The 24,704-nt window shown below is 40.7% G+C and overlaps 1 protein-coding gene across 1 annotated transcript in view; it reads left to right on the forward strand.

Annotated features, from left to right (window-relative positions):
- Positions 1-1,070: 1,070 nt before the first annotated feature.
- LOC127015318 (plasminogen-like) overlaps positions 1,071-24,704 on the forward strand; it is a 29,376-nt gene continuing 5,742 nt past the window's right edge. Inside the window, exons 1-16 of the mRNA XM_050895180.1 lie at positions 1,071-1,119; positions 3,958-4,093; positions 4,740-4,846; positions 10,581-10,695; positions 11,776-11,939; positions 12,465-12,594; positions 12,718-12,836; positions 14,299-14,461; positions 15,358-15,488; positions 16,342-16,501; positions 18,016-18,206; positions 19,185-19,333; positions 20,047-20,140; positions 22,055-22,172; positions 23,218-23,292; positions 23,850-23,990. Of these exons, the coding sequence (XP_050751137.1) occupies positions 1,071-1,119; positions 3,958-4,093; positions 4,740-4,846; positions 10,581-10,695; positions 11,776-11,939; positions 12,465-12,594; positions 12,718-12,836; positions 14,299-14,461; positions 15,358-15,488; positions 16,342-16,501; positions 18,016-18,206; positions 19,185-19,333; positions 20,047-20,140; positions 22,055-22,172; positions 23,218-23,292; positions 23,850-23,990 (2,042 nt within the window). The remainder of the gene's footprint in view (positions 1,120-3,957; positions 4,094-4,739; positions 4,847-10,580; positions 10,696-11,775; positions 11,940-12,464; positions 12,595-12,717; positions 12,837-14,298; positions 14,462-15,357; positions 15,489-16,341; positions 16,502-18,015; positions 18,207-19,184; positions 19,334-20,046; positions 20,141-22,054; positions 22,173-23,217; positions 23,293-23,849; positions 23,991-24,704) is intronic.

Consider the following 24,704-nt stretch of genomic DNA (forward strand, 5'->3'; position numbering starts at 1 on the left):
TTCCTCAATGCCTCCCCACCAGCTCAGAGTGCATTTCCCACCTGTGCCCTGGAGGCACGTACCTTTTGACCACTGCTTTTACCCCAGGTGACTCGTCTAGTCATCAATACTCACAGGGATGTGGCTGCTGCACGTGGCCTTTCCAGAACCATCATTCTCCCAGCACAGAGGGGAATATGTGGGATTCCCACCTTGCTCCTAAATCTCGTTCTCCTCTGCCCCCTCTGCCCGCGTCTGCCAACCCCAGCTGAAGGCTATACCGACTTGCCAGGCAAACCAGTTGAAACTCCTGAGGGCAGTCTGGCTGGGAATGCCTAGCTTGCCTTAGCTGAGCACTGTGGGGGTGATGGAGGTGGTGTTGCTGAAATGCGTGGGGCACCCTGCATGCACCCTGAGGTCTGGGCAGACCTGAGATAGCAGGAGCTTTGCCTGGAGGGCAAAGACATGTTATACACTGAACCAAGGTTAACACTGCCTCTCAAGTCATGAACAACAAAAGCCAACCCAGAAATGGGAAACAGCTGAGGGAAGGAATCTTCTTTCCCCCAGGAAGGACACTGGCGACTGTTGAAAGAAATTCTGATACAGAGTTAGCATTATCAGGGTCTGGTTTTGTGGACTGGCTTACACAAAAGCATAAATCAGAAGCAGTTCCAACCTAAGCAGTGCAAGTCTGTGACTGAAAATACTGTTGGGACCTAAAGCTGAATATAGAGGACTGTGTAGAATTAGACTGCGCCTGGGTTCCCATACTCTCCACCACCATGTTCCCCATCTTTACGTTAGCAAAGTGAGGCCAAGCAATCTGAGAACAAAAACATGCTCCGCAAAACAGGAGAGTGCCTTCACATTTCCCAGCATCCAGTACAAATGACTGAATCTGATTTGGTAATCCATCTAAGTCAAGGTTGTTTGAATGGACACACCATGGCAAAGGGGGTCACAGCATGGGAGAATGATTAACTTAACCTACCTGCCTTGTTTGTTTGATGCTGCCTCACTCCAGTGCGAGTCAATAAAACTTTGTGCACCGACACACACAACTTCCAGCACCCGCCAGCTGGGCCAAAATGTGGATTAGCAAAGCTGCCTTTCTCTTTCTTTTCTTGCTCAGCTCAGGTAAGAGTCCTTTGCCTTCCGCTTGCCTAGGTGAGATACGGGCCAAACGCTTGCAAGCTCCATTTGGTGAAGGTAGGTCCCCAAATCCCTGTGTCACCACTTACCTGGACAGCAATGGATTTGGGGCTTGCTGGCCAGCGAGAGTTGCTGTCGAACAAAGCCAGGGCTGTGGTTGCTCCAGTGTTGTGTTCATTAGAGACACCAGAAGAGCAACAGCCTTGGTGTCTGCGTGGGGAACTAATGGCTCCCTGCAAACATGTCTCATGGCCAGAAATGGGGCCCCTTGGAAAGCAGCCTCAAAGCCTGCTACAAAACCGATAGCAGTCAGTGAGACAGCTATCTCTGATTTCAGGAGGCTTTGGATCAAATGCTAAAGCTGTTTTTACTGCCAAGCATTGCGAAGCACAGTGATCCTGATTTTCATCCTTTATGATAGGAGTTTTAAAGTTTTTAGATGAAATATTTAAAACAAAATTAAAAATGAAAAAGCTCCTTTATATGCCAGTAATTTCACATTTTCTGTTGTCAAACACTTACAAGAAAATGTTCACCCTTGTTTTCCTGGGGCAGTAGGGAGAAATTTGATCTTCAGTAACCTAGATCAACTTTTCCAGGAATATGTCTAGAATTCTTTTTTACAGCTCCAAAAGAAGATAGGTGTTCCGCTAAAGGTAATATATGAATTTCAAGCTCATCTACAAATTCTGTAAATAAATATTCCACATGTAGCATACCTTTCGATCAGATTTCAATCAAATATCATATTCTCTAGTACTTTAACATTGCATATCGTTGTATGCACTTAAATGTCTTTTAAAAAGTACTGTTAAAAGCATATCAGGACAGTTTGTATGATTTTCTAATAGCTCAGACATTTAATAAGTCAGAATAACAGGGACGTATCATTGTGTGATTGTGCTGGGTTATAAAAGACAACTGATAAATTTATTTTTATTTGCTCATTGTTATCAATCAGCTCTAACTCACTTGCTCTAAAGTGATGGTCCACAAAGCTGCCTTGAAATAATTTTTCATGTCTTCTGGATTAGTACTGGTCAAGTCTGGAAAGATACATATGTAAAAGAAGAAATTCGTTTGCTCATATATTTGAATATTCTGTTCAATTATCATGTGTCATGTTTGGGTTTATAAAGACTTGGACTTTAGCCAGACTAATACATTTCCTGCTGCATTTTTAAATCTATTGTACTCTTTTTTAAGTTTACACTTTGCAGTGTTTTTCAAGCAACTAACATCACATTTTCTTTTCTGTTATCTAAGCTTCTGCCAATCTGTGTTGCCTTTAGGTTACACATGCCATCCAAAATCTTGTGTGTTCATTCTTAAACCAACTGAAATGAATCTTTTTTTTATGGTCACTGAAAAGGAATGGTATCCAAAGTAGAGCTCTTTGGACAAACATAGTTTTAAGACGAGCCAATAATGTTTGAAAAGTAATATTTTCCTATTCTGGTCCCCTGCAATTCTGGAACAGTGGCCTCAGTTAGCTTAGGAAAAAAGTCAAGAGAGGAAACACTTGTTTGCTGAGTCCATCAGGAGAAATTGGTAGGCTGTTGGTGCTCCACATAGTCCTACTGTAACAGTAGGATTAGATATGGGATGCCTCAGTGTCAGGGATTTCTTAAGACACGCAGATTTTATAGCATTGAGCCAACTCTGCAAACAGTCACAGAAGATTGCTCTCAGGCAATTAATCATCTTACTTTCATTAGTGGCCCAAATACCTTTTATTTTATATGAATATGTGTCATATGGAGGTAGGTGATGGATGACCTATATATCATGGGTATTAATTACATTGGAGTGATGTTGCAGTGAATTGAGCCTAATATGAGTGTTTGCATAAACGAAAGATTCACAACATTACCTGTGAGAATGCTGTACAAGATTATCAATTTCCTGTGTCTGTCAATAATAATCTAGCTTGAAAAATGAAATAATTAAACCATATCACTTCTGTAACCTTGTCATCTGATGCGGGATATGGAAATAAACTTTTGTAGAAATTAGGAACAGAAACATAGAATCTTTATAGACATAAAAGGAAAAAATCAATTAGATGGCAAACTCCATTGTGAGCAATGACATTTTAGAGCTAAATGTTAAATGCATTAGCAGGTATATCATATACATCTTATGCACATGTAGCTTTCAGATATAATAATACTAATTGATTTACTAATTTAAAATCTTGGGTTAATTTGTTGCAACAGAGATGCAGCCTGACAGTGTCATTAGTAAGTCTGCTCAACCCATTAGAACAAAATAGCAGCGGCCATTGTAAAAGGCTATATAGTCGTCTTATTATTGAGGTTTCTTGTTCCAGGGCAAGACATCTTAGGACAAACAACTATTCAGTGACCAGTAAAACTGTAGTGATTGCACAATCCACATGGGACGTAGTAATCTCACATCCTCCCAATTCATACATATCCAAAACTTTAATGTTGGTATCACTTCCCTTCATCTTTCTCTGACTGGTGTTTGTTTGACACCATTTAGTCCCCCTCTCCGGTCCCTCTCACTCTTGTTTCACATTTTGTGTTATCAGCTTCAAACCCATGCATAACTCCATTCAGAGCTGCTGCTTTACATCTCTCTTCTGCCGTTTTTTCCTAGGATGTGTTAGTCATACAGCTGTGATTGTGTCAGGAGACAGAAATTGCCTCAGAGTTTATCATCTTTTACCCAGAATTACACAAAATAAATGGTGCCTTCACCTGTCAAAGCTACATGGAAAATGGGACTCAAAGTCACAGATCTTCTTAACTGCAGCATTGTAATTTTTAATGTCTGATTCATTTCCTTCCCTTGTAGTGAAAGGAGATATACTGGATGACTATTTAAGAACAGATGGTGTTTGGATACTTACTCGAAATAAACAGTTTTACAAGACAAATAATGAAAAAGAATGTGCAGAGAAATGTGAAGCAGAAAGAAATTTTAATTGCAGGTAATTTCTGTTGAATCTTAAAACTATGTCATTGTGGGGTGTCTGCATATCAATGATATTTTCCTACTGTTGCTCAGAACCAACATTCCCATGCTGCTGCAGCTCTGCCTACAGCAGTGTCGCCCATGCCTATGCCTTTAGCTTGTGGCTTATCTCCAGCCATAAATTACCACAAGGTCAAGTAAAGGGTGGATTTACAATGTATTACTCATTCTACAGTAAATGCTCAAGTTCCTGCTCTTATCCAATGTTACTCAATGGAGAGCTGCTTACACCACTTTAGCTGGATGCTGCCTTCTTTCACAAGAGTGAGATGTTCCTAATTCATTGTAGGCAAAGGCACTAACCTGAGCAACTAGGATGCTGTTGATAACGTTTTGCCAATGTAGTAATTAGCTTCCCACACAGTAACTTATTCACGTAGTCATACATCCTGAAAAAGTCAGCCACTTCAGAGCAGTAGAAAATGTCAGTCTCTTACTCAGTGTATCAAATACTGAGTGCAGTATCTGAAAGATATAAATGGATACAAGACAGTGCTAGTAAATTAATAATTTATAGAAAAATAATTACGAATTCAATAATTTGAATTGAATTAAAAATATTGCTTCCTATGTCAATATTGCTTCCTTCTCAATTTCAACAGGGCCTTCCTATTCACCAGGAAAAAGCTACAGTGTTTAACACTGGCTGAAAATGCCAAAATGGCAGTGACGTTCAACAGCATGGATGCAGTCCTTTATGAGAAGAAAAGTATGTATATAGTAAGATGCTACATATTTACACATTAAGCCTATTTTAACTGCATCCTTGCATTCTCTGCTGCAGTGCTGGAGCAAACCGCTGCAGGTTTCAGTGAGGTGGGCCTGCACCCATTATGAACTGGGCTGAAACTGCCAGAGAATTTCACATACAGCATCGAGGCTCCTCACATTTGAGCTTATATTTCACTCCTTTAGTCATGTATTATTGGGACCATGCAAATTAAACATACTCCAAAGCAAAAATCATGCATTTCTCTGCTCTTTAAGTATTTGCAGTCCCCTGCTTCATGGAGCTAGTAGAGTCCTTGGTCATACAAATTTTCAAGACTACAGGATTAGCTACTTCTATGTACCCACTTGTCTAATTTTCTGTGTAATAATTCAGTCAATAATTATTTGACTGAAATATTATATTGACTTATAATTTTTTTTTAAATTATGTTCACATTTTGTAAACTGTTTTGTTTATGCTTAATTCTTGTTGTATGCCAGGCTCAGATAAGTGGCTTGGGTTTAAGTTTATTTTTGGAATTAATTAATTAACGCTTTTCTAAATTTTTAATAGATGCTATATAGCTGAAAAATAAATATTTTTTTAACTAGACTATCTTCACAGGTTTTGTGGGAATATAGATAATGCAGTCACAAACACTAACTTCAATGAGTCTTCTGGGAAAAAGCTCCTATTACTAATTGATATGTAAGATGAATAGTGAACCTTTCTTCTAAGAACATTTCAGTTCGTTTGAAAAGACAATTGTTTTCAGTGTCTTTACAATTCTGAAGCATTTGAAAGATATACAGAAAACTGAAACTGCATGGATAATCGTGGTGCAGGTCCCCTTTGCCATATCAAAGTTTTAAAGAGAAAGCGGTTCATGTCCAAATTCCCAGCTAGTATAAACTGATACTATTCTGATGCATTCATTAACTTCTGCTGGAGATCTGGCCCAAACATAACAAAAAGCTAGAATGTTAACATTTAAACAGTTGTATCCTAATTCTTCTGCTACTAGACTGGATAATGGGTTGCCAGGTTCACAGCACCAGGTGCAACTCAGTTTGTAACAGATATCTTCAGTACGTACTAGTTCAACTTCCAGCTGATTATTAGCCAGTGACATTTTGTTCTTATGGTGCAATATTTGTTCCTTGATGTCTTCTTTCTATGCTAATGACAAGTGGATTTTCTCACCAGTTTTCCTGAACTTGCAGTTTATGTTTAGCTCAGATGAATTACTAAAGCCTTAAAAGCTAGAATTTGAAGCATACTGCTTGATTCTTGAGTGTTATTATGGTCAGATCCCTTCCTGTTTTAGAAGGCAAAACCACTGTTACAGTTGTGTTTATCAAAAGACTTTAGCTCTACAGTAGTGTTCCCCACCCCAGTAACGGACCTAACAAGACTAAAGCCTATGGAGAGCTCTTCTCCACTTTTATTTTTCACATGTTCCTCATAGACCACTGATGTGTGAGTCATCACTACAGAAGAATATTGGAGCAGGTTCAGCCAAGTAATTTCGACGCAAGGGAAATATCTGTAGAAATAATGGGTGTAGCCAATGCCTCAACATTTTAAATGTGATTATTTTACTGAAGTCAAAATTGATTGGAGTTTTCCTTTGAACAGGATAAAGGAGAAGTATGTGCTGTGTAAATTCCTCTGCATATGTTGAAAGTGAATAGATACATGCACAAGTCATTAATGATGAAATTTAAATTAGCCCTTCTAAATGAATAAATAATTCCCATTGACCCTAATTATATGCTGTCACAGAGGGCCAGACAATAACTCAGGCTTAAATTGGTACAAATCAAGACAATATCCCTGACTTCATCACAGCCCCTTTACATTGCTTGCCATTGTCCAAGCTCTTCCAAACTTCTGAAACATCTGAAGAGATACATCTCATCCTCATGTCAGCAGCAAAAGACTTGATTTTTATGTCCAGGAGCCTTGTACTCTCAGGAAAAGGAGGGAGCACTGCTTGGCGTCTCTTCTTTCTTGGCAGCCTCCTCCAAAGCTATTCCCTGGAAGACAGCCTGGTGCCTCTAGTCTCAAAGTTCATCCCAGTGACCCTCCTGAACACATGTAATCTAGAAATTTAGTCAGAGCCTTCAGCTCTGCTGCTCGTGTCCCCATTGGAGCCACCTTTTCCTGCAGAAAAAAGGCCTAGCTTGGCACCCTCTCATGCTTCAGGATGGATTTGTCTTGTTTACTTTTAAGCCTTAACTGAAACTGTAGTGTTAGATGTGGGGCTGCTCCCCTCTCTCCTCATCCTCTTGGAATCAGAGCTCTTCCTTCCTGGAAGGACCAGGACTGAAAGAAATGTCACCACACGAGTCCGCTGCAGGAGGAGACACTGTGTCTGGTTCCTCACACAGAGAGACCAGCTCATCAGCCTGTAGATGCCTGTCATGGCAGGGGATTCCCCATGAATGGAGGCACTTGTTCGGGTGCCAGGCCCAGGACAGAGACATGGTTACCTGCTGTCTTTCCACAGGGTGAAATTCTAAGTGTCCCACTTAGGCACAGCAGGCAGCGACCTCTCTTGCCTTCACTGCCATCACTGTGTGGGCTGTCAGAGCAGACAATTCCTCTGCAGCCCTTCTGCAGAGTTACCAGTCCTTTGATGTGACTGGGAGACCTTTCCTGATCATTTTAAGAGTAGAGGCTGGCTATTCTCAGCTCCCACTGCAGACTGAGCAGAAATCAAGTCTCCTTCATATTTAGCATCTATCAACGTCACTGAAAGCTGCAATCAGGCACTGCCACAGCTTGAACAGTAGGTCATGGATACCAAATCCCTTCATGTGGAATCTATTTTCTCTTTCCCTATTTTATGCTTGTGCTAATGGTAGTGGTTCTTTGAAACAACCCAACCCATATACCCGAGGCTTAAGGCAGCTAGATACTAGTGGGGAAAAAAGGCATCTGCCTCACAGACTCTGCATTTTCATCTAATGAGTTACCAGGCATTATTTGCTCATCGTCCAGCATTCTTATGATCTGCAGCAATTTGGGGACTGCCTGTCTCATCTTCATCTCCTGCCGCCTTCTGCACTCTAGGAGACCCGCCTTTGACACCTGGGACACATGCTGCCTGCCTTGGCTATACCATTCAGGTCCTATGCTGCCGCTATGCAACACACTACCTTTGCCTTCTTAGGGATATCTCTTCATGGGAGTCTGCTTCAGCAGGACGTGCTTTTAGCTCTAGCAGTCAGAGAATTGGTTCCTTTGTTTTTTCAGGGGACAATTTTACAGTACCTGTTTTTTTTCAAACAGAGGATGTAGAGTCATCTTCCATCTATTTTTCACTAGCAGGAATACAAGACTATCTATCTCGTTCCTTCTGAAACTCACAGCTACCACTGCCAACATCTTTGTGAAGTCTCTGGATAATCCAAATGGCAGCATTTGGTATCTGTAATGGCCCCAATCCACCTCGAACCAGAGATATTTCTCTAAAGGCTGTTAAAGTGCATTGTAAAAACGAGACTTACCTTCCTAGAAGCAACCTAATTCTCACAGCCAGCGTCACCCAGCCTGAACTTGAATTTGCAAATAAAGACATTTAGTTTCCTTAAGCCTCAGAAAAGTTTTCTGTCCCCAGCATGACTCCTCAGCACCAGGAAACAGCTGCTGTAAAACTCCTATCTGCTGAGATATGATGGAATCTGTTCTGCTTGGAGAAAGCAGTCTCCAGGACATTTTGTGACTCTGCCACTCCCTTAGGTTCATGGTGACTGTACAATCTCACCTATGCCTGACTCAGACCTTGGAGTTCGTAACAGCTACTCTGGCATCAGTCTTTGCCAGAGCTTATTTTCCTTGGGATTGGATTCAAAATATCTGTACATAACATCTACCTTAAAACTAAAAGGTTCATCCCTCTGTGAGTGTAAGAGTTTCTCTGGCTGTGCTGGGCCACCCAATGTTATGCACTCACATTTTACCCCACCACAGACACTTTGGGATCTGTGTGCAGGCCATACTCTGGATTGTCCATAGTTAATGAAGGCAACTCCATAAACATATGTCTGGCAGTTACAGTTTTACTTTCCTTATGTTAATGGCAAAATCTGTATGAGGAATCCTCTTTTGATTACAATCTCCTTGTTAATGGTAGGAATAATCCACAAGGCCCAGATAGCTTTTGTGGGCTATGCTCACTACATTATGTTGAGTCAGATTTCTTCCCACCCACACCTTCAAGACTGCCTTTTCCTTTGGTTCTATTTGGCCTCTCAGAGTTTAAGAACCATGGCGTTTTTACTAGCTCAGTGGCCATCTGGGGTGCTTACCCTCTTGTAGGGGTAATAATCAAAGTTTTGGCATTCAGTCACTGAAACATTTCTTAAGAACTTGGTTAGAGACTTCTCCTTCTCCACGGAGCAGCTTCCCCAGTCAAACATTAATTTTGTCTTGACATATAGTTTGGCTTTTGATCCCATCCCTCTTTTGAGGAACACAGACTATTAGGGGTTATAGGCCAGCACAGCAAACTCCTGTACAGGACAGAAAAGTAAAAGAGACTTTGGGGGTCAAACAGAAAGAAGCCATGTTACTAAAAACGCTGTTTAATAGGGATCAAATACCAAGGCCTAAATCCATGGCTGTCTCCATGTGCCATTTTAACTGGGAAGTTACTTGCTTGTCTTCACTCCTGACCCAGCTATACAGAGCCTCCACCCCCTCTCTCCAGGTGTCAGGTGTGCCTGGCTTTTTTATTTAGGCAGGCTAAAATCATTTAGGACGAACCTGGCAACATCAGAAAGTCCATGGGCAAGGCTATTGAACAGAGATGGTCATGCTGGGACCTGCTACTGGAGTATCAGTGTCGAAGCAGCAGTGACAAGACTTTTGGGCACTGCAGTAGTACCCTGACAACCAGGCAGCAGCTCCCTTTTGGTAAGACATGCAGCACAGACATATGTAGTCCCAGCCACACGCTGTGACTGCAGTAACTATCGCAAGGTGTCCAAACAAGGCTCAGCTTTTCCTATCAGATTGGTTTCCTGTTCTTGCTCTAACGTTTCCATTTTATATTTTGGGGTTTAGGGGGTTTCTTCTTGTGCAAGAAAATTGCTGGAAGGGGAAATCAGAGTCACTCCCTCCAATAACTGGAGATTTTTCAGTGTCTGTTGCCAATAAAAGCATCATCAACATGCTTTGCATTCTCTCCGCCTTGGAATCCCACTAGAAAGTACCTGGGAGTCTAAGGCTAAGAGGAATCAAAGGTTTGGGGGCAACTTATGTGACAAACGTATTTTGATAACTAAAAATTTTCTGGCTTGAAGGGATAGTTGCATGACACCCACACTGTGAATGTGCTTATGAACAATGCGTTTCAAAGAATCTCCAGCTGCTGGTGAAAGACCTTCCTTTTTATCCCAGTAGTATGATAGTATAAACATGCATTTTATACATGTCAAAAACAATTGTAGCTTGTTATATCTGTTTTCTTAACTAGATTTTGTTAGCTTTATAAAAATGCTTCAGTAGTTTTCCTCTGTAGTTGCCTAGTAGTTGGTAACTAATTTGTTTTAAAATACGTTATGGAATCACATCTGTGTTTGCATGCACAAGAGGTTCAAAACATGGGTAAAACATTGTTCATCATGAACTGATGAACTTCAGAGTTTTATCTGCAGATTCTCAGTTTCAAGAGATGCAATGTTGTAACACCATTGAATTAACAAAGCCAATTCCATTTCAGTTTACCTTCTACAATGTAAAAGAGGGATTGGGAAGGACTACAGAGGAACGGAAGCCAAAACTTGGAGGGGTATTCCATGCCAGAAGTGGGCAGAAAAAACACCTCACAACCCAACGTACGGCCTTATTTATATTTGTCTTCATGTTGTTCTGAATCTTTTCCAAGCTTCCCCAACTTCATTTGTATAAACAACTTTATAGTGCATGTTATCAAAGCCAGTTGTCAGGTGACTTTTTAAGACAACTTTATCTTCGTCTGTCTTGTTACTTTTGACTACTGGCAGAGAACTGTAATGATCTGGATAAGGAAAGGGTGCATTGTCAGCTAGAGAAGTTGTGTCTAAATGCTGGGCCTCTTAAGGAGATGAAATGCTCCTTCTATCAACACATGATGAAAACTTTGCTGTTGGTGACAGTGGGGCCATAATTTCTCTCTTCTGTATGAGGTGTGAAAAAAAAAAGCAGTGATATCTGTCCAGCTCTATGACCCCCTGCCTGCCATCCGGACAGTCAAGAAGAAACATGCAGCAAAGTATCTAAGTGCCAAAGGGACCTACCCAGGCAGAGTTTTCTCGGGGCTGGCTGCCACTGGGCTCACTGAAGCAAGCATGGAAGCAGAGGTCCTGTTTTCTCTGATCTGTGTTGGAGTTTTATCTGTTTAAAAAATAATTTTTTGTTGTTATTCTAATGAAACTTGGATGTGCTTGTTTAGATTTTTTGTTTAAAAACCATTTAGTCTTCTCTGGGAGGTTTGCTATAGGAAGAAGCCTAGGGTCACTTGTTTCAAAATCTCTGCAAACTAGGATCCAGTTGTGTTCGGTGAATAGTCTCTAGAAATACTCCACTTTTAAAGTAGTTTCATTAAGAAAAATACATGGCAGAGCCACAGGTCATAGTGAGCTGACTAGATCAGCTGGATGCAAGTATTAAAGACAGTAATTGTCCTTTGAGATTGCCGTAGTCCTTACAGGCTGTAAGCTCACTCATCATTGCAGCTGGGACCTAGGGAGAAAGCTACTAATAATGGTAGTTATGGAATGTTTTTTCAGATTTCATTTACAGATTGCAATGAGGAATCTGTTTCTCTCATTTTTACTGCGAATGAATAGAGCCCACAGCTGGCTCAGCAAATTGGACATTTGCCTTCTGCTCCACTAAATTACTGGAATTAAAATAGAATTCTAATACTATTACAGTCATACACCTGAAAAACACCCCAATGCAGGGCTGGATGAAAACTACTGCAGAAATCCTGATGGGGATGAAAGTGGACCCTGGTGTTACACAACAGATCCTGCAACCAGATTTGATTACTGTAACATCCCAGAGTGTGAGGGTGAGGTCACGCACACTGGAGAAGGTATATTTGTTTTTCAGAGAAGGAGTGTGTGAGTAGGTAATAGTATTCTTGCTATTTATTCTTGCTTTATTATTGCAGATTGGTTTCAAATGTGAATTTAGATCAAGCTGGAACTTAAGAAGTACTCAACGCAAAGGTTGTTTTCCTAATTGGCTCCAGTTATCAAAGTAATTTTGTAAATGGAGGAACTGAAATTTTTTAATAATTTGCTGATATTGTCCTGCTCTTACCCCTAGCAATTTATTTAATTTTAACAAGAGTGAAGATTGACCCAAGTGCTGTGTTACATACAAAACTCCCATTGCTATCAGTACATACAAATATGTGACAAAGTCTTCCCTCCAAATGACACATATCCCTAAAGTTTTATTCATTTGGCTAGGCTGTAATGCATGGTCTTCTGGATTCCTTTCATCATTAGCTGGAGCAAACCCCTCTTTTCCTTTCAGTGTAGTCTTCCATGAATAGATCAGGATCAGAATTCATGGGCTGGTGTGAACTTTGCTTTGTTTTCATTCTGCCTAGGCCCTACAGTGGAGTGCATGCAGTGTAATGGTGAAGACTACCGTGGAGAAGTTTCCAGAACAGTCTCTGGGCTTGAATGCCAGCGCTGGGATGCCCAAGAGCCTCATATGCATGGATTTACCCTGAAACAGTGAGTCACGCTCAGTGCTGAATTCATTCCCACAGTGCCTGGGAGACCCTGCCTGCAGACAGCCTAATTGCTACAGCCGGCCATAGCTGACTCACAAGCTTCTCTTTCATTTTCAATGTGCAGCTTCCCTGAAAAGGATCTGAAGACGAATTATTGCCGTAATCCTGATGGCGAACTTCGGCCCTGGTGTTTCACTACCAGCCCTACTAAACGCTGGGAATATTGCAACATTCCTCGTTGCAGTGAGTCAGATTTCCTAAGATCACTCCAGAGGGTAGCTCTTCTCATTAAAATGATGCAGGGAGGGGAAAGACAAGAAATCACAGTTCTGAGTAACCTGAGGAAATCCTTGTGAACCAGGGAAAGTGCACATTAATAAGCAGAATCACTCACTAAATTTCTGTTACATAAAATCATGTCAGGTCAGTGAGGATGCAGGTGTCACAAAGTGCAATAATGCCAAAGATGTTATGGAAACTTTGTCTTCAACCACCTTACTTTTCAATTTACCTGAGAGGCAGGGCATTCAGGTTAAATCAGGTGGTAGTTTTCAGCTGACCTGCTAACGCATGGAAAACACCTAAATCACCATGTGGCCATACTGTGATATTTTACCTGGGTCTGGCCAACACGGCCAGCACTACCTTTTTCTTAGCAAGGGATGAATCCTGAGAAATAAGTTCAAGCCTCAGGAGAAAAACTTGCCTTATCAGTGAGCTAGCTTAACACATTAAGCTGAACACACTAAATCTGGACATTTCCAAAGCAGTGAATAACGAGATTAGCATTGCTGTTTGTAGAACAGGACTGCACTTTGAGAAAAATTTTTATGTTTTATCTCTAGAGCTTGCTTTCTTAGGCATCTGCACTTGCCAGTGCTCTAAGCAGCAGCATGTGTTTGCTAGATGTAGTTCACTTCAGCATGCTCAATTACAGATGGAAGAATGACTATTTATAGACTTCTGTGTGATAAAGTAAATTGTGAAAGTTACCATAGCATCTCCATTTTGTGTTTAAAACTTAAAGAAAGTTTAAGGAACAGACCAACCTTTTAGAGTCATACTTGTCTCCTTGGGAAATTCCATACACAAAGTAAATATAATGGGCATGCACTGTAGATTCATTTTCTCTCTGCCCTCTGCAGGTTCTATGCCTCTGATCATTACTCTTACTTTCTTTGCTGTTCCCCACATGCCAGACCAATTCACTTTCTTTCACTCCTCCTTCTGCCCCACTTTCCCAATTCATGGACTCCAGAGGCTCAGCTCTGAAGGCTGTTTTGCTTTCTCTCACAATTTCTTCTTGACCCTTATCCTTATCCTTTCTGCCCTTCCACCCTACTCGTGTGTATTATATTAATGTGCTCCCTTCATCCCAGTTGTTTTTATAAGACTGTACAGGATTACTGACTGCCTTTCCAGCTCTGCTCTCAGGGGACTGCAGGCACAAAGTCTGGCTCGACCCAGCAAAGTTATTTACTGACTGCTGTAAAAGGGCAGACACAGGACATCTGTCTGGCAGCCCAACGGCTTGTGAAAACGTACACTTTGGTTTTGCCATGGCTTCAACCAATGTCATCTCTGCTGAACGAAAAAAAATGCATGCTTGACATTACAGAAAACAAAGAGGTTTTAAATACATTTGAAAGCGCTAGTTAGCAGTGTTTTTCTTTTATTTTATTTTATTTTTTTAATCCTGTTACAGCTACGCGCCCACCAGTCTCTGGCCTGGGCTCCCAGTGTCTCTCAGGGAAAGGAGAAGACTATCGAGGCAGGATAGCCATCACGGAATCAGGAAATGCCTGCCAACAGTGGAACATGCAGTTTCCTCACAGACATGGCTGGATTCCTGACAGATATCCCTGCAAGTACGCTGAGCCTCGTCATTTTAACAAATACCAAAGAACATAGTTATTCCTTATCAATCCAGATGCAGAGGCAAGAGGAGCACGGGTTTTCCACAGTTATGTTGATAAGCTGTTTTCTCGCCTTTTGTCAGCTCTCATTACTTCTGTTCAGGTCTTGCTCTTCATTTTTTTCTGCATTCCATTTTTTTACCAGCTACTTTGTTCTCATGCACTTGTCTCACCTGTCTCCTCCACATCCCACTGCAGAGTTATAAGTATTTACTACTTTTATGTTAAAAATCCCCTGGCTGTGTTTTGGCACACTTTCAATGCGTTACTCTTCTGAAGAGTGATGCTCCAAGGTCCAAGATGCTCCTTGTGCTCCAGGGTCAGAGGAGCTGGGTTTGTGGAGCATTATCAATGGGCAAGGGTAGCTGGGACTGACCAGGCTTTTAGCTCTGTATTTTGATCCTGTGGGCTGTGAAATGGAGCCTGCAAGTTTTCCTGGGCATGTGAAACCTTGTCCATTATCACAGGGCAGAGAGCAGCATGCACCAGTGCTCATATGCACACACTTCCAGGATCAGTCAGTTACATCCAGCCTCGCCTGGTTCTTACCATAACGGCCAGGTACCCCAATGGCTTGTGTTTTGAAGTCAGCTTTTATTGCCTTATCTTGGCCTCAAAAACAAGAGCAGAAAGTGTAAGCATTGGAAAAGTTCTTCATATGTCATCAGCATTTAGACTGTAAATTGAAAGGCTGTTGATTAGTCCCAGAATAGTGGTGCATGAGGTAATCTCCAGAAAGAATAAATGTAACCACTGAGTTGTGTTCTGCATGCAGTAATTGTTAATAGTCTTGCACACAACTGTTCTGGATTTCTATGAATAGTTTAAAGCTGGTGTTTCTGTTTCAGGGGCTTAGAGGAAAACTACTGTAGAAACCCTGACGGAGAGAAGAGGCCTTGGTGCTACACCATCAACAGCAGTGTTCGGTGGGAATATTGTGCAATTCCCCAATGTGATGGGACAGAACAAGGGACTGCTGGTATGAGTAGTGGAGCGTACTTGAGATAAGGACTTTAAAACAGTGAGAGACTTATTGTTTCTCATTGTAAATGTGTTAAATCTTTTTTCTGTCACTTTGTCACTGTTGTTAATGAAGTTTTTCTGCTTGGCGTGTTACAAAACCTGCCAAATATTGGACTTTCAATGGTTAAGGAAGTGCAGTGAAGGATGTAAATCACCAGCTGATCCAACAGAGGAATTATAGGATGAAAGAGGATTATTTTTTTATATTCCTTTTTTTCCCAAAGGTAGGGCATTTTTAGCAAGTTAATTGAAAAACGAAAAACAGGTTTAAAGAGATGAAAAAATGCTAAATAAAAGGAAGTTCTATTTTTTGAAAGTAGCCGCAAAAGAGAGAACAGGAGCTTCCAAAGTAATAAAAATCTCATCTGAAACATCCGTTCATTTAAGCACAAAAAGTAACAAGAAAGTCTTAGTGCAATCAAAAGGATAATAGAGAGATTCAAGTTTAACATAATGTCCATTTTAGAAATATATCAGGGGCAAAATCACTAGCGTCTAATCTTTGAGGATTTTTCCTGTGAACTTTCTGATCTTTAATTCAAGCATGTTCGCATATACCAAAATGAAACTGAGGGGTGAACCTTCCACTGAACGACATCTGACATATGAGGGTAATCTGTGAAAGTTTTCTAAATATCTTTGGAAATGCCCTTCTGCTCTTCATGCTGGCTGTGATGCTCTCACTGGACGCTGTCTGTATAAACGAGTAATTCGTTTTTGTCATCCTGTGTGTTTGATGCTTTCTTGTGCCTACTCAGTAAGAACATAAAATCATGATGCAAAAGACCAGTTTCTGTTGTTCGCTGCAGATGTGCCCACGCAGGTTCCGCTGCCAGAGGAGTGCTACCGAGGCAAAGGCCAGAGTTATCGTGGGACAACTTCCATCACTGCATCGGGAAAAAAATGCCAGGCCTGGAACTCCATGTTCCCACACAGGCATGAAAAAACCCCGGACAGATTCCCAAATGCGTATGTTTATCTCACCTTTTCTTGCTTTATCTGACAATGGCTATTGCTCATTGTATTATCTTTGCACATCTATGCTTTAAACACTGCCAGGGAATGTATCTATAAAAGAGAATTTTTCCAAGACGCGGAAATGTTTTCTGTTAGTCTCATTTTTAAAAATTGGGTTTTCTTGTTATTTAAATTCTGAGTAAAACACAGCTGTGTCCCTTTACTCTTAAATCTGAGCTTCTGTAACCAGCACTGGGAGACTTGTATCCAGAGTCTGGGCATCTGCTGAAATATGCATTTTGTTTATGAATTTGAGACCTTTGTGGTGGCCTTTCTACTTATTTCATCTGGGGAGAACACAGCATTTATGCTGCAAAACACACAGTCAGATATATTATGATTAGAACTACCATTTAAATGTTCTTTGTAGTTGGAATTGGGCACCCAGAATTGCATACACTGAATTTTCCCCCTTGATTTGTCCTCTTCAGACTAACAAAACTGGACCAGCAATGACTTAGAGAGCTAATCATAATTACTAATATCCCAGTTTTTAATAAGGGTAGGAAAGCAACAAGATGACAATTGCTAGAAAATCCATCATTGCTTGGTGGATTACAAGTATAAGCAGGAAGGTTGATACTTTTCTATTTTTTTGCCTTTTTTATGATGTCACCCTAAATAAATTTCTTTGGAAATTTTCAGTCATATTTTGGCATCAAAAATACTGATGTATTGAAACTGGAACATCCTCAGAGGGGATGCTGTTTTTCACAAACATTTTAAAAAATTGAAATCAAGCTGTGAAAATGTGGAATTAATGTGTTCTGGCATATTCAGAAAAAAAAGCATTTCAGTTTTTTTTATTCTGTGACTGTGCTGTGATTCAGGATGGGGAAATACTGCAACTCTGCAAATTATCGAACAGAGAAATTCTACTTCCCCTGCCCCAGCAAGCACAGGCATGAAAGTGCTCACAGTGAATTCAGTAGAAGTGTTTTTGGGGGGGGGGGGGGGGGGGGGGCGGGGGTGGATCATTTGCATAAGTATTTATTTGCCATTCTTCTGAACATGAGAAAGAACCCTTTGACATTTAAAAATAAAAATTTTGGAAAAGCATAATTGCCCACCAACAGTATGGATCTTCCTGCATATTTATTACTAATTTACACATTCACACAATTGTGTATGCTTATACATATATACTTAGAAATTAAATTACTGGCATATCAGCCATCTGTTTAGCTACTCAGCACATTGACATATTACAGCGAGAATTTAAGCCAGTAGCTGAATTATGTTTCTTTATGCATAAATATATTCATGACTGACGTACATGTGAAATATAACTCTCCACTCATATCACAGCCATGAATGTGTTTGCTGGTAATAGGATATCTGGCAATAAGTAAAAAATTAATAAATGTATTTATCTCTACACAGTACAGATCCACATCTTTTTGGCAAGATATTCCTATGATTACTTTCAGTCTTATGCAGCATGACTGTCCTGCTTATTTTTGCAGGGATTTGAGGGAGAACTATTGTAGAAACCCAGATGGTGATAACAGCCCATGGTGTTTCACCACTGACCCCAGCATGACATGGGAGTACTGCAATCTCAAGAGGTGTGATGATCATACACACGAACCTGCACCAAATGACCCCGCCGCAACGACGGCACAAAACATTGGCCTGACTACACTCACCACATCTGGTAACAGCTGGCTATAAGTGTCACCTCCTGTAGAGTCTGTGGGTAAAGGAAATAGTAGTCTATCAAAATTATTCTTGAGCAGGGCTGCAACATAACAGTCACATCTGTGCTGTTGAATTTTGCAGCAAGTACTCTTTAGTCAGTTCATATCCTGTAGCCTGTATAATTTTACAGTGCATTCGGTAGGATGTCTTTTTCATTTAGGGGAACAAGAGGAAAATAGACAAAATTTCTAGTGTTTCTGTAGCTGTGTGCTATTGAAATACAATCACAGTGAATGTTGTTATTATAGGAATTTTGCTTGTGCTGTGCTTTGTGTTTTCAGGAGGTTGACCTTAGCTTGTCGTATTGTTCATAGGCAACCATGTTTTGCAAAATGTATGCACCAAAATAAATAAGTTTTTGCTCTATCCTACTTCGTTGCTTCCTTAATAGTCCATGTTGGTCAAATTGGTGTGACTTTTCTGAATGTATAGTAGGGCTTTCCACGGATTATTTACTTTGCAAAGGAAGGCGGCAGGGTTGGATAAAAGACACGTTCCTAAATGGAGCTGTATACTCTTACTCACATGCAGCAGAAGAAAGTACCTGAAGCAATGTCCTTGGAAGCAAAAATTGCTCTTTCAGTCTAATGGGCTGCTAACTCTGAAATATCCTTCTCTCATGGGAGGTGCTTACTGATAGCAACTTAGCAAGAATCTTGGAGTCTTTTCAGACATTTGCAATATGTTACAGAAAATGTTTAGCCTGAAGTTCCGTGAATTTTTTTCCAATTCATTTACTCTGTACACCCAGGAAGACATCCATCTTGACAAACTAAGAGATCACATCACAGGGTACATTTTTGTCTTTCTTTCTGCTGTAGACACTAGGGAGTGTGCAAGTGCTAAAGGTACTTAATCTGGCTTGTTTCTGCTTACCACCACCACATACAGATTCAGCAGCTAACAATAATTTCCTTTTCCTCTTTTCTCACAGATTGCATTAACGGTAATGGTAAAGACTATCGTGGCACAGTAGCAACAACTGGAAGGGGCAGGACTTGTCAAGAGTGGAATTCTCAGAAACCTCATAGCCACAAATATTTCACTCCTGTGACTCATCCAAGAGCAGGCCTGGATAAAAATGTAAACAGCTGCTGATGCCGTTGGTGTCATTGAACATTGTCTCCTTTCTCCATGACCCCTCAGTAAACACTTTATGTCCAGTCTTTGTAGACCAGGTTAAACGTATCTGGAAGTCATCACGTTGATAGCCCAGACCTATAATAGCATTGAAGAGGGAAGGATGCATTTTACATTACCTAGGATGTTGGTACTTCAAGCACAGAGGTACACCTTGGGGTTGACGCTGACAGGCAAGCAGTACAAAAGAAATCATACAGCGCTTCCCCGATTTCTGCAAACCCCAAAGTGATCCTTTTGCTGTTTGTCACAAACTAAGCAGGCTTCTGGCAAATTCTCGGAGCTGACCTAACTTGCTCTCACTGACTTTAGGGGAAGAAGGATTAGGCCAACAATACATATTTTCGTGCAAAGCACTTAGTCATCCTATGTCAAACTTTATTGCTCAAGAGGCCTTAAAAAGCACTAGAGCTAGGGTGACTTTTGGTGGATGAAGAAAATTATAGCAATTTTATCATATTTTTCTGATTTCACCTAATGGTTTTGAGATACAGGAAAGAAAGAATTTTGTGATCAGAGGAAACAGAAAGCATTTAACATCCAGTGGAAAAGTAGTTGGGGGAAATAATTCAAAGTTTTAGTTTAACAGTTATAGACTTCTTCATTCTGTGGCTAACATTTGGACTCTTCATTCTCTGTTTTTGTAATTATTACAGTATTGCAGGAATCCTGATGGAGATGTAAATGGTGTTTGGTGCTTCACAACAGATCCAGAAAAAAAATGGGAGTACTGTGAAATCCCACGCTGCTGTAATTATCCTTAAAGACTTTTCTGTCCTCCTTTTCTACAACTTGTTATGATAGTTACAAAATGTTTTCAATCCAACCATAAAAAAACTGCAGTAGGCAGTAGCTTTAGATTTGAATTTAGACCTGTATGGAATTTTGACACAATCAGGCACCTGTAACAGTCAGCCAAATTTTAGATAACCTGGTGCTAAGAATCATCAGTAAGATTTCACAGATAACAATCTGCGTGCTCTTTATCGTCAGTGAAGCTAAGCACTCAGAGTTGCTAGCTGAATTTGAAATATCCAGTGAAGCTGTGAAAAGAGGTATTCCTTCCCTGGGCTCCTCAAACACAGGAGAGAATTTTCTTGATGTTCATGCTAATCTCCATGGACTTTGTGGCAGGACTAATGCCTTGAGAACCTGCTCATACACTTTTGCTGTTAGTTGGGAGCACCAGAGATGACATCCTTTGAAACCCTTTTCGTTCTCTGCTGACTTAATTTTTATTCTGATCTGGATGTTTAAATAATCTGTCCCTAGATATTTTGCCTTTCTTTTGGGGTAGGGAGTGAATTTGGTCCTGGATATTTTACGCAGATTTCCTTAATTCTTTTTTTCTATTTTGGGACAGTAATCAGCACACTGAGCAGGTGTAGTGTTTGCTGAAAAATTCAGCAGCGAAAGAGATTTTACCTTTTGTGGTACCCTGGCAGTGGGCATCAATAACAGCTGTAATGTACTGGGAGTGCTGCTTGGCACACCTGGCTTTGCTCTTCCCTTCCTTGCCTGCATTTTGACAGTTTGGGGTTTTTTTAATATGTCTGCCAGGGATATGGAAAGTCTATTTCTTCTTCATCTCATGTATTATCTTTACTACAGTAACATCTAGAGGCCAGGTCCCTGCTCTCTTGGACAATGTAGCAATACAAAATAGTGAAGAGTGGTCACTCCCTCAGGAATATGTGATATTCTTCATGCTGGCCATCTAATGTGTTCCTCTAAGGAGCAATGCATTATGATTGTACACATTAATTTTGTCAACCAGACCTAAAAGCTGCACAGGCAAAAAGAATAAGGAATGGTATACAAACAACACATACCACAGCTGTAAAAACCTGCTCCCTGGAACTGCTGTGGAAGAGCTTCACTTTGAGATCTGATCTCTTTTCAAAATAGCCTTTGAATACTAGTTTTTTAAATTAAGGTGTAGGGGAACCTTAAAGTCTCTTGTCTTTGATTACTTCATTAATTGTCTCAAACTGGAACTAGCAAATTTAACATCCATAGCACCATATGCAGCTCTGGAAAGAGTTACTTGGGTCCTTACTGAGCAGCCAAGCTCAATCCATTTAAAAAAGTTCAGAGCGATTTGGATTAACAAGCAAGTAGAGTGAGCAGTGGGAGGGCAAAATTGGAATATTTTATGACAAGGGGACAGTGACTTAATTTTATTTATAATCTAGGGATTGGTTTGAATTCAACCAAGGTGTAGACTGTAATGTTTTAGAGAACTTAGAAATTGTTATTATTGTCTGGGCAATAAACTCTTCCACTTTCTTTAGCTCTCTTTTCCCTTCAACTTCCCCACAGATTTTCTTTTTGGGGCAGGGCTCATGGTAGTTTTTCTTATGTTATCTGACTACATCCAAATACTTGACATAGTTAACCATTTTTTCCAGGTAAATTAATATTTTGTCATGTCAAACGTGATATATTAGCCCCCATTTAAATGCTCAAGATAATGATAATATAATGGAGTCTAAAGGTTCTGGTTGTTTCTTTACCCTTAGTTTCTATTAACCAATGTAAAGAGTGAAAGCCTAAGGAAGATTAAAAAATGCCTTATGCCTTTCTCTTTTCATCTGATTGCACTGTGGATGGCATTACAGAACTGCTTTAAAATTCTCCATTGTAGCTTTTTTTATTCCGTAGCTGCTTCTGAGCATGACTGTGGAAAAGTCCCAATGAGGATTGAGCGAGCCTGTGAGCAATATAGCATGTGCGATGCATCTCCAGGGTCTTGGCCTTGGCACGTCAGTCTCAGGACGAGGTACTGGTATTCCAGACTGTATCACCATCTGTGAGCACCAGGGTTTCACAGGGAACAGGCGTTAGAAAAAGACTGACAGGAAACAATGTATATGCTTCTGGAGACTGGCCTTGGTTTCTATATAAAATGTCTTAGCATGTAAAATAAACTTTTTTTTTTTAATCTTAAGGTCCACAGATAGCTACTTATTGGGTCATTAATCCCAAACTCCCCACTTTCTCCTGAATCTCTAGAGGGCAAACTCAAACTGCAGACATTAAGTACACCTTTATTTACTGAAATGGGGAAGGAATAATTCCCACTGAGGATAGTGACAGTTAATTGCATTCTGCGGTGGGGGATTTAAGCCCAGGAATATAGCCACCAACCTGCAATGTGTATGAATGGATTTTGATCATCCCTTTTCACCCACTATCCAATCTGTTTCAAATGTAAATTGATGCTGTGCCCACCCGAGTTGTGTTAGAAGACCATCATCTCTCAGTATAAAAAACCAATTATGCATAGCATTTCCACAGTCACAATGAGAGTGGCTGAACCGGAGATGAAGAAATGCTTACAGAAAGGCTAATGAAAACTTCTATAGAGTTGTTGACAGTCACCATAATAAATATTATTCCAACAAAAGTTAAAAGTCCATAGTAAGGTTTATTTAAAGAATATTCCAAAGCAACCCCACAAATCAGAAGGATATATAGTTTTATTCATTGCTTGTCAGGACAAACCCATTACATCACAAGTGAAATTGTTACAAAATGCAATTATTTTTATTAAATTCATGAAAGCAAGAGTGCCCTGTTGCAAAAATTTCACCTGGGTGAAAAATTTCTTTTCATGTCTCTCATATTCTGGAGCAAATAAAGCTTGTCCTTTGAAAATCTACATTTGATTTCTCTTGCCATTGGCAAAAGACAGACTATGACTGGTAAAAGGTTTGAGTAAGGGGCATATTGCTAGTTTGCTATGTATTTCCCATTGTGCACAGCATAGAGGGTGGAGAATTGACTAGAGTCTTAAATGAATGTGATTGTCTTCTCTATTCTAGTACCAACGTGCACCATTGTGCTGGCACTCTGATACATCCACAGTGGGTCCTTACTGCAGCTCAGTGCTTGCAAGAGTGAGTATCCACTAGAATGAGTGACAGGCATTTCCTAAATCGGTATGAGAAAATCAACAGAGGAGCAAGATGTACCCAATAAGGCACTTGCTTTACTCCTTATTTCCTGTCTTTTCTTGCTAGCAAGCTGATTTTTATCTTCTGCTCCTGTCTCAGGCACACAGCAGCAGAGCCCAACAGAGGTTACTTCTGTTGTCTGCCCTCTCTCCCACTGCAAAGCATGCCAAAAAGGGTGCTAATGATGTGCTGGTGCTAACTGCACTTGGAAAAACTGTGGCTAGCAGCTGACCCTTAGGGCTTTAGGAGTTGTGAACACTGCAAGAAGGTGCCACATTATTTACAGCCCATGGGATTTGTCATTGTCATAAAAATCAAACTGTTAAATAAGCCACATTTTCTTTCTCCCCAAAAATAAATGAAGGTGTCTATGGTCAGAAGCAGCAGCCTGACTATCTTGTTAATTGCAGTTCTCCAGGGAAATCACTGAGTTTTGTAAAAGAGTGACATTCCTGATTACATGTATGGATGTATAACCTTGCCACTGTCATTTCTTCCAGGTCAACAGAGCCTTCTTCCTACAGGGTGTTTCTTGGGATACAGAATCTCAATGCAGCAGAGCCATCCCTGCAAATCCGAAGTGTTCAGAAAGTATTAAAGGAACCAAGTGGAGCAGACATTGCTTTGCTGAAGTTGAACAGGTACCATTACAGTGCAAGTTTTCCACCCCTAACACCTTTATTCTGAAGTCACAAGTTAGCTTAGCCTGGAGTTAGCTCTTAGAGGTGGTTGTGGACAGTATGAGAGAGTATGAGAGTCCCTTCAAGTGTTAACGTAGGCATCTGTTCAAGGGTGAACTCTGAGCATGTCTCCTGCTGAATGACCCCATTGGCAGAACCCGTGTGAGCTTCTTACACAGTTTAGGAAAGGCAAGGACCAGTTAGGATGGGAGGGATTGTCATGGGGAATTCCCTCTTGCCACCTGCTAAGAAGCAGCTCCACCGAAGCAGGGAGGGTGGAGGCAAACTGAAGTGGAGTTGTGTCTGGAGGATCTTCTGCTTGGAGGCTTTTCCTGCTCAGCTCTGAGGGCTGTGAGCCCCAACTCAAGTTTTGGCCAGGAGGCACCACAGCTTCTGCATGGAGCAAGCAGAAGGGTCCAGTTTCCCTGGCAGTGCTCCAGGCCACATGCATGTTTCATGAGCTGCAGACTTGGCTAACAGCTCAGTAAAACCAGATCCTTCTTGTGATATAGTGAAAAATCCTGTGCACAACTGTAATTGTCTGAAGCCCTTTTTTGTGTCTTGCTTACATGTCTGAGCAGTCTGCTCTGAAATGTGTGCAGTTATTTCAATGTTATTTGTTCCCTTTTGGAATGCTCCTGAAACTTTTCTGCTTACTCATTGGTTTCCTTCTTG

This window comes from Gymnogyps californianus, chromosome 3 (genome assembly GCF_018139145.2).
Source record: "Gymnogyps californianus isolate 813 chromosome 3, ASM1813914v2, whole genome shotgun sequence".
In the NCBI taxonomy this organism is placed as follows: Eukaryota; Metazoa; Chordata; class Aves; order Accipitriformes; family Cathartidae; genus Gymnogyps; species Gymnogyps californianus.